At 37.7% G+C, this 11,845-nt stretch overlaps 1 protein-coding gene across 2 annotated transcripts in view; it reads left to right on the plus strand.

The window, feature by feature from the left end:
- Positions 1–11,845, plus strand: part of sdk1b (sidekick cell adhesion molecule 1b) — a 226,214-nt gene that overhangs the window by 208,431 nt on the left and 5,938 nt on the right. For both annotated transcript variants that reach the window (XM_007540753.2, XM_016665260.1), the window contains exons 35-40: positions 6,270–6,456; positions 6,544–6,681; positions 6,760–6,921; positions 8,202–8,327; positions 8,804–8,968; positions 11,259–11,396. In XM_007540753.2, coding sequence (XP_007540815.2) covers positions 6,270–6,456; positions 6,544–6,681; positions 6,760–6,921; positions 8,202–8,327; positions 8,804–8,968; positions 11,259–11,396 — 916 coding nt within the window. The remainder of the gene's footprint in view (positions 1–6,269; positions 6,457–6,543; positions 6,682–6,759; positions 6,922–8,201; positions 8,328–8,803; positions 8,969–11,258; positions 11,397–11,845) is intronic.

Genomic DNA, 11,845 nt, shown 5'->3' on the forward strand with positions numbered 1-11,845 from the left:
TCTCAATTAGGTTTAGATCCGGAGAACATGCAGGATGGTCCAAAAGAGTGATGTTATTCTCTTGGAAGAACTCCTTTGGGCATTGTGAACTGCAGCATTGTCCTGTTGAAAAACCCAATCATTACCACACAGACATTACCTCAGTCATGAGGGATGCCTGCTGCAACATCTCCACATAGCCAGCTGCTGTTTGACGCCCCTGCACAACCTGAAGCTCCATTGTTCCATTGAAGGAAAACGCACCCCAAATCATGATGGCGCCCCACCACTGTGCCGTGTAGAAAACATCTCAGGTGGGATCTCCTTGTCATGCCAGTAACATTGGAAGCCATCTGGACCATCAAGGTTAAATTTTTTTCTCATCAGAGAAGACAACTTTCTTCCACTTTTCAATGTCTCATGTTTGGTGCACCCTTGCAAAGTCCAAACAGGCAATTTTGTGGCGTTGAAGAAGACATGGCCTCTGAAGACGTTTTTTCTCTCACAGATGCTGTCTGATGGTTATTGGGCTGCAGTCAGCACCAGTAATGGCCTTAATTTGGGTAGAGGATCGTCCCATGTCTTGACGGACAGCCAATCGGATCCTGCGGCTCAGAGCTGGTGAAATGTTTTTGGGTCTACCACTTGACTTTTTTGTTCCATAACCCTCAGGATCATTTAAAAAATGCAAAATGACTGTTTTACTGCATCCAACCTCAGCAGCGATGGCACGATGTGAGAGGCCTTGTTTATGCAGCTCAACAATCCTACCACGTTCAAAGTCAGTGAGCTATTTTGCTTTTGCCATCAGGAGGTCTTGACAGTGTAAAGACTTGACAGAAAATGACTTGGAATCAAGATTTTTGCACAGCTTTTGGCTTTTAAAGACTATGGTCTTGAACTTTTGATCAGCTGAAAAAATCATGTTTGAGTGTAAATGCAGTTTTCAGAAAATTCCCCGCTCAAAGGTTCTTGTCTCTTGCATTGATTTTTTCCTTTAACATTGTGCACATTCCTTCTTAAGATCCAATAGTGCAAAATGCAAATTCTTGCAATTTTTTGACTGGTCCTAAGATTTTGATCAGGAGTGTATGTGGATGTATGTTGGGAAATAATTCAATGGAATGTATGTAAACATTCCAATAATTGACTTTATTTTATCATAAAATAACCTCAGTAATTATGACTCAGATTTCAAATCAAGATTGTACTTCTTAAAGAAAAAAGTTATCTGAAATCAACATAGGTCAGTATGAAAGTTCAGTTGCCACCTTTGCTAAATCTCAAAGGTTCACTATTATGTAAAATTCACTTTTTGAACATTTCTGTACTCATCTCCTGCTTCTACGAACAGTCCAAGAGCTTTTTTCTGGTGTCTGCAAAGCGCCCTGTTTTAAGAACCTCTAAATTGTTTTGTCACAATTTTGTTACTTATCAGTTTTAAGCAATGTCCAGCCCCTCACCTGGCAACACCAATGGAACTCCACCCACTTCATTACAATACAACACTGGTTGTTCTGCTTGATTTATGCTGCACAATGGCTGTTGGATATGGAACATATTTTGCTGTTGGCTGCAATACAGATCATGTGTCCAGTCACATACAACAAAGCAGTGTGGCTTCATGTCCCTGTGATGTTGCCAGAGAAAGTTGTAGTTTGTGCAGATCAATTTAGGAAGGACTTTTTTGAAAACTACTAAAATAATTTACCTAAAGACTTGGACAGAAGGAAGGTTTTGTTCCTGCTGTTCATCACAAATCTGCAGATGATGGCATACATAATGGTGTTTTGTTTAGTATTGTTGTTCAAGGTGAACATAATTTGTTATTTGTCAACACTGAATGATAGCTTCTGCTAGATCTACTTGTCATCTCCATTGAATGTTGGAATTGTAGTAAACTGAAAGGGATAGTCTGTATTGAGAAGACTGTCAGGCACTCAGACACACTGACATTGTCTGTTTTTTGTTTTTGTTTTTTTTGTTTTTTTACATATAGAGATAATTGCTTCTCCTCTAACTCTAAAGGTATATTTTTAAAAAAGGTTGCATTTGCGGAAAAAAAATATTTTTGTGCTGAGTTATTGTGCTTTTGGGTCTGCTTCCGGGTCAAAGACATATGGTTGTACCACTGTGCAACCATGTGTCTGAGGAGCTAATGAAAGCAGTGAGTTGAGAGGACTTGGCCAGCAGCAGCTAATTTGCATAATCATGATGTAGTCTTAAACAGCACATTCCGCAAAACAAGCAGAATTGATTGAGTGAAATCTCAATATGCAAGAATGATTTTATATATTAAATGTAATGAACATGTGTGGTGTAGCTCACAGGCCTATCCTATTGCAAGAATAAAGAACAATAATGTCTTCATATTTATCAGTCTGGAAAGAGTTAAAAGGCAGCTTGTAAGGCTTTGGGACTCCAGTGAACCACACATGGAGAAAACATGGAACAATATTGACCCTTTTCCATTAGTGGGCAGCTTACCAAAAGTACATGAAACTAACACAGCAATTCAGAAACAGACCATCATATGATATTCAAAATTATGATAGTAGTGTGTTGGTCTGCGTAAAAAACAATAATTTATGTTCTAATAAATCATATTGTTATTTGAAAACTGTATTTTGTATTCGCTGTTATCTTGGTCTATCAAGATTTATTTATTTTTTGATCATCATGTTCAGTCAAAAATACAAAAATAGTGAAAATCTTTTTGGGAAGAATTCTCAACAGTTGAAAAATTTAAATAAATTAATACAATAAAAATATTTGTGATGATCGTCTATGATTGATAAAAAAAAAATTGTTTTTTTAATTGCTCTGAAAATTCCAACTTCAAAATCTGATTCATTGAACAACAGTGGAGGGAATTACAAAGTGAGTTCCACTTTTATTTTACAGTTCTCACTAAATAGAGCAAGACATATAATCCTGTTTAAATGAAACTTCCCTCTGTGTGCTGAAGGTAATATATGCTATGATCTTTAGCTGATTGTATCAATGAGTTATTGTGCATCTCATTACAGTAAGAACTCCTAGAAGAAAAGATATGGTCAAATGCTGCCCTCAAGTGCTGCTCAGAAGCTACTTTCTGCTTTGGAAGCCCTAAATATGGATTATGGTGCTCCATAGAGCTATATATTCTGAATAACAAGAAAATTGAGCCATTTGTATACCTCTCTACAACAGTTTTATTTCCCAACTGCAACAGCACGTTATTTTTCTGAAAATGCTAAATAGTGCATTCACCCAAAAATATATTTCAATGTCAGTTTTTGTGACAAATAAAAAAATGTAAACCATTTATTAAATATACCAGTCTTATGTTGCTATTTGAAAAGTTATTGGCATATTAGAAAGTATCAGACTTTATGTACAACTGAGTGAACACTCTGGCTTGTATTCAGGTGTTCTCAGACACCAAATNCATGTGTCCAGTCACATACAACAAAGCAGTGTGGCTTCATGTCCCTGTGATGTTGCCAGAGAAAGTTGTAGTTTGTGCAGATCAATTTAGGAAGGACTTTTTTGAAAACTACTAAAATAATTTACCTAAAGACTTGGACAGAAGGAAGGTTTTGTTCCTGCTGTTCATCACAAATCTGCAGATGATGGCATACATAATGGTGTTTTGTTTAGTATTGTTGTTCAAGGTGAACATAATTTGTTATTTGTCAACACTGAATGATAGCTTCTGCTAGATCTACTTGTCATCTCCATTGAATGTTGGAATTGTAGTAAACTGAAAGGGATAGTCTGTATTGAGAAGACTGTCAGGCACTCAGACACACTGACATTGTCTGTTTTTTGTTTTTGTTTTTTTTGTTTTTTTACATATAGAGATAATTGCTTCTCCTCTAACTCTAAAGGTATATTTTTAAAAAAGGTTGCATTTGCGGAAAAAAAATATTTTTGTGCTGAGTTATTGTGCTTTTGGGTCTGCTTCCGGGTCAAAGACATATGGTTGTACCACTGTGCAACCATGTGTCTGAGGAGCTAATGAAAGCAGTGAGTTGAGAGGACTTGGCCAGCAGCAGCTAATTTGCATAATCATGATGTAGTCTTAAACAGCACATTCCGCAAAACAAGCAGAATTGATTGAGTGAAATCTCAATATGCAAGAATGATTTTATATATTAAATGTAATGAACATGTGTGGTGTAGCTCACAGGCCTATCCTATTGCAAGAATAAAGAACAATAATGTCTTCATATTTATCAGTCTGGAAAGAGTTAAAAGGCAACTTGTAAGGCTTTGGGACTCCAGTGAACCACACATGGAGAAAACATGGAACAATATTGACTCTTTTCCATTAGTGGGCAGCTTACCAAAAGTACATGAAACTAAGACAGCAATTCAAAAACAGACCACCATATGATATTCAAAATTATGATAGTAGTGTGTTGGTCTGCGTAAAAAACAATCATTTATGTTCTAATAAATCATATTGTTATTTGAAAACTGCATTTTGTATTCGCTGTTATCTTGGTCTATCAAGATTTTTTTTTTTGATCATCATGTTCAGTCAAAAATACAAAAATAGTGAAAATCTTTTTGGGAAGAATTCTCAACAGTTGAAAAATTTAAATAAATTAATACAGTAAAAATGATATTTGTGATGATCGTCTATGATTGATTAAAAAAAAATTTTTTTTAATTGTTCTGAAAATTCCAACTTCAAAATCTGATTCATTGAACAACAGTGGAGGGAATTACAAAGTGAGTTCCACTTTTATTTTACAGTTCTCACTAAATAGAGCAAGACATATAATCCTGTTTAAATGAAACTTCCCTCTGTGTGCTGAAGGTAATATATGCTATGATCTTTAGCTGATTGTATCAATGAGTTATTGTGCATCTCATTACAGTAAGAACTCCTAGAAGAAAAGATATGGTCAAATGCTGCCCTCAAGTGCTGCTCAGAAGCTACTTTCTGCTTTGGAAGCCCTAAATATGGATTATGGTGCTCCATAGAGCTATATATTCTGAATAACAAGAAAATTGAGCCATTTGTATACCTCTCTACAACAGTTTTATTTCCCAACTGCAACAGCACGTTATTTTTCTGAAAATGCTAAATAGTGCATTCACCCAAAAATATATTTCAATGTCAGTTTTTGTGACAAATAAAAAAATGTAAACCATTTATTAAATATACCAGTCTTATGTTGCTATTTGAAACGTTATTGGCATATTAGAAAGTATCAGACCTAATGTCAACTGAGTGAACACTCTGGCTTGTATTCAGGTGTTCTCAGACACCAAATACATCTTGTATTAATTATTACACTGTGCTTTTCAGCACATCATTATGATTATATGTGCATGTTTGTTTTTGTAGTGTATTGCTTCTCTGTTCTTTGTGTACACCTTTATGAACCATTCTCTTTAATAAAAGACTGGCTCTGGATCAGTCTCTATAAACACCACAGTATCACCTTCTGGCTGCACATCAGACAATAATTAATTTGCAGTTCCTGTATAGTTTATCTGAGATAAAAAAATAAGGGTGCTAAAGTGCTCAAAGACAAAATTGACTCAAAAGCTAGGCTTCAGAAAAGTGACATGTGTCAAAGAAAATCTTCAGAGACACCAAAACTACCAGAAATATATTTTTCTTGCCATTAAGGAGTAAAGTATATGCTTTTTAGCATAATTTTCAACAAATATTAACCTAAAAACATACAACAGTTGTATGTTTTTCATTATTTGAAACCCAAAAAACAGAAATAATTTGCTAGTTTCTTAAAAATGACCAAAAATGTTCCTAAAGCAGATGTCATCCCCTGAGCTCTCACATCAATAGTCCATTGATCCATTGATTTCCTGCAGTGCTGTTGTGGTTTAGCCAAGTAGGAGGGACGACCGCTCCAAGATGACCGCCATATTTCCTGCGCCCGAGAAGTCAATCTGAGGTCTACTCTTTACTATGTCTGGGCTACACTAGGGCCGTGTAAACACAATAAAAAAATTAGATGTTTTATCACTTATCATATAGTTAGTTGTTCCATGCTCTTCAAATTTCCATATGAAGGATTGAGCTGGATTGAGCTGTTTAACCTGTCATTCATAGGTTGTCATTCACGAGAGGACCCAAATTTGGGTAACCTTTACTGTACAGTTGGATTTATCCTTAAAACTAGATTACACACAGATTTACAATTTAGGTGAATTTTAAAGCACTTGGTTGCACTGAGTTATATTTAGGGTTTTCAGTTTGAATGAGGCTGAATACAAGGTTTTTTTGGAACGGCAGCAGTATGAATCTATTGTTCACTGTGTTCCAGATTCATTACTGGGAAAGAGACAACCAGAACCAGACTGAGAAGATGAAGGTGATTTTTGTCCCAGATACCTGTGTTCACCTCACAAACCTGACCAGCTATACACCATATATGGTCACACTGACTGCCTTTAACACTGCTGGGGATGGACCTCCCAGTGACCCCCGCGGGGCACGGACCCTGCAGTCTGGTAGGAATTTCGTTACAACTCAGTTCCCTGAAAACTAAACTGTAAGGCAGCGTGTTCTCTGATCTCCCTGGTCTGTTTGTTCCGCAGCGCCCAGCCAGCCAAGCTACCTGACCTTCTCTGAAGTGACGGGGGGGAGTGTCAACGTGTCCTGGGGAGCTCCACTCACTCCCAATGGACAAGTGGAAGGCTACCGGGTCATCTATCAGCCCACCGCTCCTGTACAAGGTATGCACAAAAACAGACACTCACTCATTAAAGGGCATGTCTGATGTTACAAAGTGGTTTCTCCTCAAAAATCTGCAGGAGTGAGTAAAGTGGTGACAGTTGATGTGAAAGGGAGCTGGCAGCGATGGCTAAAAGTTCGAGATCTGATCAAAGGAGCAACGTATATGTTTGGGGTTCAAGCTCTCACAGTCAGCTACGGATCAGCAGTGGAAGCAAACATCACAGCTCAACCTGTGAAAGGTGAGCAGAGCTGACAGAAATCTCTACATGTTGTCACTTTAGACTTTGCTTCAACTCAAATTATTTTATTTAGAGTATTAAACATTCAAAGTATCTTTTGGTGTTTTGTTAAGCAAAGATTTAGATATCACCAGCTGAATTTAAAAAAAAAATTAAGATTTGACTTTACCTGCAAAAATATATGTTTTTTATCAATATAAGGGTATAAAGTTTACATACAAGTAACCTTTAAATATGGGTCCCAAGGTATACAGTTAAGTCCAAAATTATTCATACCCCCAGCAGATTTTATTTTACATTTATTTTTAAAATAAAATAAGGAGGAGACTTTAGTTTCCATTTTGGATTCTCCTTCAGATTCAAATCTGGACTCTCCCAAAAGTTAACATTACTTCACACCAGAAATTAAGTGTAATTGGATATTTGACATCGAGAGGAGCCAGATGAGGTGGCTTGGGGTCAGGATGCCTCCTGGACGCCTTCCTGGTGAGGTGTTCCGAGCACGTCCCACCAGTAGGAGACCCTGGGGAAGACCCAGGACACGCTGGAGGGACTATGTTTTCTCAGCTGGCCTGGGAATGCCTTGGGATTCCCCCGGAGGAGCTGGAACAAGGAAAGAGCCTTCTTAGGCTACTACCACCGCAACCTGACCCCGGATAAGCTGGGCTGGGCTGGACTGGGCTATTTTTGACCTGTTCTTGGTAGAAATGGTTGCTCATTTAAACTGGTTCCTCCATTCTTCCTTGTTTTCAGCATTCCTTACAAATGTCCAACAAGGTTTTGGCCAGTACAATTAATCATTCACTATATTTATATGTGCCAGTTTACAACAAATGTCATTTCCAGGCATTTTACAAAAAAATATTTCAATTTAATCACATATACATTCCAATTGATCCTAGTTATCAAACAGTGCAGTATGCTCAATTAATCACTCAACATATTAAAAGGTTTCTATCTAAAGAAACACAGGATAATGTATTGAATTGTATTGAACCAAACGTGAAGTACCAACCTCTGCCCCTTCCCCTCCTGACACAAATGGAAACAAAGTGGAAATTAATACTTATTGTTATTATCAGGCCAGTTTTATTTATCGGACCAATACTGATATGTTAAAAAATGACTAATACCAGTCGATAGTGATGTTAGTGCCGATGTATTATGCATTGCTAATAAATTATAGGTAGGATTAAACTAATTTCTGTGGGTTGATTCCCAGGAAAACAACACAAATCAGTACCATGTCTACATGTGAATGTGTTCTTTTGATACTAAAGGGTCCCCTGGGCCACCGGTGGAAATGTCTATCACCAAGACATCATCTGCTCTCACCATCCACTGGTCAGAGGGAGACATGGGTGCAGCTCCTGTTACTGGTTACGTTGTGGAGGCGCGTCCCTCAGGTGAGCTCTGTTGCTCATTGCTTCGACCTTTGCACTGTCTGCACTGATTCTTTTACTTACTCAAACTAAACTGTTCTGAGTGGCAAGTCTCTGCATATCCCATGGTGCAAATCAAGTCAGGCACAATTAAAGATCTGTGTGCGTGTGTGTGTGTGTGTGCGTGCGTGCGTGCGTGCGTGCGTGCGTGCGTGCGTGCGTGCGTGTGTGTGTGTGAGTGTGTGGGCACATGGGTGCGTGTGTGTGTAGGTGTGTGTGTAATGCAGGAAAGGAAAGAGCTTCACCACTCTGCAGGAGAGCAATTGTAGTCTTTGATTGAATTTTTCTTCTGCTAACAATGAATAAGCCTCTTTATTAAAAATCGTAACAGCAATTACTGCCTCCACCACAATATTGTTACCATCTAAAATGTATCATTCTTACTCACAGCTAACAGTTCTATCCATCCACTTGTGTTAATGAAACCTGTATTCCTGTAGATGAGGGAGTCTGGGATTCCTTCATCCGACTCCTCCCTCCAGCCAGCAGGTCCGTCTCCGTGCCACTGGAGCGTTTGAGGTCAGGGGTCAGCTATGAGTTCAGAGTCATTGCTGTGAATCGCTATGGTTACGGACAGCCAAGCGCACCCTCCGTGGCTCTTGCTGGTAAACACACACAGATGTGCAAACCACTGGAGATAATGCTGGGAAAGTTTAGACAGTAGATCCAGCCTGATGGATGCAGCATAGAACAGGAAGATACTGAGGTGATTGGGTTTTTGCCTCCACGTAAAGGCAGAACTGCTTCAGCTGCAGCCTGTGTAACAGGTCAAACAGAAATCTAACCTCAGATGCTTATCAGTTATCTTTAAACATTTAGTTAGCGCTTCTGATGAAAAGATCAGAGGAACAGACACTTAGAGTTGTCTTTATTTTCAAAGGATTTGCTGCGGCATTTTACTTTTTGTATTCTAAATACACAATATCCTGAATGAGTGTAAAATAAAATAAAAAACACTACTGTGCTGTTAAAGGGGCAAAGTTATGTAAAGTCAATTACTTTTCTGTGCTTTACATCAGGTTATAATGTTAATCCTTCATTAAAAACATACCGGGAGTGTTCCCTTCTTTCATCCATGTTTAAGAAATCCTTCAAATCTCCCACGGCAACCATTCAACTGTTTATGCAGTTGAATGGTTGAATGCAATTGTACCTCCTCAAAGAGCAGACCTCCCCGCAACTTCCTCCTTCAGACTGGCTAGCAGCAATTAGTAAACACCTGATGGAACTGTGCATCTGCAAAGTCTGATTTCATTTGGCAAAAACGTTGTTACAGGGTTAATAGAGGAGCCATGTTGTGATGAGTTCCTGAGTTTCAGAAAGAGCAGGAGTTTTTAATGAGACAAAGGCCCAATTTCAAGGCATTAAATTATGAAGTTGAATTTCTTTTAAGTCATATTTGATAGGCATAGCATTTTTATAACAAGTGACGGCAGCATAGTTCGTTGATTGTGCCATGATATGGCACTATGCCTGGAAAATACACAATACTGCCTTTTTAAAAAATTTCCCCCTAACATTTTTTATTTCTTTTTGTCCCACTAATGTGTTTCAGAACATTAAGCAAATTTTAATGTCAGAAAAGGACATTTAGTGTAAATACAAAAGACTTTTTTATGCTGGAGCAGCAAAAGCCCTGATGTTGGTATCCATTGCTAATAAAAGTGGTTTGGAGTCACTTGGATCTTTAATATAAGTATATTGCCACAATGATCTGTTTGAATAATTTTGGGGGAAAAGTACATCAATGTGATTTTTTTTTTTTTCTTTTTTTTTTCACAAATTGCAAAGCATCTTCTACTATGATGTTTGGAGAGTTTTTGCTCTGAAGAAAATATAAATTCACAGAATTGATGACAAATTATCTTAAATATTTTTGCAATCATATTATGGAGACTGGTATTTAAATAATTTCTTGATAGTAATGTGTGGCTGGGTAATTTTCCATCTTTGTTTTATCCCAGGGGTATAGCTTTTTATTTTTTTCCTGTTTTACAGATGGCCAAGTTGGTTTGTACAGAGCCCTTTAGGGGAGATGGGGATTGTTTTTTTCTTTTGCGTTCCCTCGCAATAATGTACTGATCAGTTCATGAGGCATAATTGAATACTGTAAGCCATTCTTACGGTGGCCATTGTACTTTCTACTATAATATAAGGCTTTTGTGAGGTTTTTCGATGCATATTAATATCTCGTTGTGAAATATCTGAAGTTTTATATCTTTTTCTTTTGGATAGAAATGCACCACAAACCTATGATATAAACAGAAACTTTCCGTAAGAAGAAAACAAATAAAAAAATACTTTTTATTAAAACTATTTGGACTATTTCTGAGTTATCGCAGGGTAATAAGTCAGTTTTGATTGTGTCTCTTTTGTGTTGGTAGTCTGAATAATTAAAGCAGGGGTGCTCAAGTCCAATCCTCAAGAGTTACCATCTTGCAATTTTTAGAAGCATTCTTGCTCCAACAGACCAGGATCAACTCTGAACAGGTCTGATAACGAACCATTCATTTGATTCAGGTTTGTTGGAGCAGGGAAGCATCTGAAAGCTGCAGGATGGTAGCTGTCGAGGACTGGACTTGAGCACCCCTGCTTTAAAAGGATGTTTTTATGTGCAGTTCCATCTCAGCCTTACACAGACAGACATAAACATGCAGTGAATAAATCGATTTTCAATCAGTTTTTTTGCACTAAAGAGTTAAGAATAAACACTGAGGTTCTTTAAATGTGTATACATTTGAAATTTTAAACTGACATCTGTGACCGTATACAAAATAGACCAGCAAATATTGCAGCAAGCATATTGTTAAATTCACTTTTGTAGCATTATATGTTCGATAGAATCAAGAATAAATCAGACATGTTTAATGTCCTAATCCATCTCTCTGCGTGCAGCATTGTCAGAGCGTCCTTTTTATGAAGAGTGGTGGTTCCTGCTGGTGATGGCTCTGGTGGGCCTCATCCTCATCCTGGTCCTGGTCTTTACTCTGCTCTTGCATGGACACAGCACCAAATACAAGGCCTGTGGTACAGGTCTGTGCTTCTCATATTCAACCTTTAAGTCTTTCAGGTGCCACAATTGTGCAGATGATGTTTGTCCATTTATTTTTATTCTTCAGACAAAACGTTTTCAGCTTTAGTAGCATCATTACCTAAACATAGTGATTCAGAATCGTCTGTTTTTATGACACTGAAAAGCTGAGACACTTTTGGGGCACCTATTCACGCGTTTGTTTGTAAAACTGCCTCTAGCCGCTTGTTGAGCTGAGAGGTGTAACCTTGTTCCTTCACTCTGATGAATCAGGACAGAGCCCACTTCCAAACATCTGACTGGATTTTTGTTTTCCTTACTTTAATTTATTATTCTTAAATGCTTTTATTTTAGTACAGAAATCTACTCAGACTTTTTGTAGTTTTGGGACTAGCTACATCACTTTGCACTTTTATTATTTAATTTTCCTTTGAGATTAATAAGATATTTT

Source organism: Poecilia formosa, unplaced genomic scaffold (assembly GCF_000485575.1).
Source record: "Poecilia formosa unplaced genomic scaffold, Poecilia_formosa-5.1.2 Scaffold559, whole genome shotgun sequence".
Classification (NCBI taxonomy): Eukaryota; Metazoa; Chordata; class Actinopteri; order Cyprinodontiformes; family Poeciliidae; genus Poecilia; species Poecilia formosa.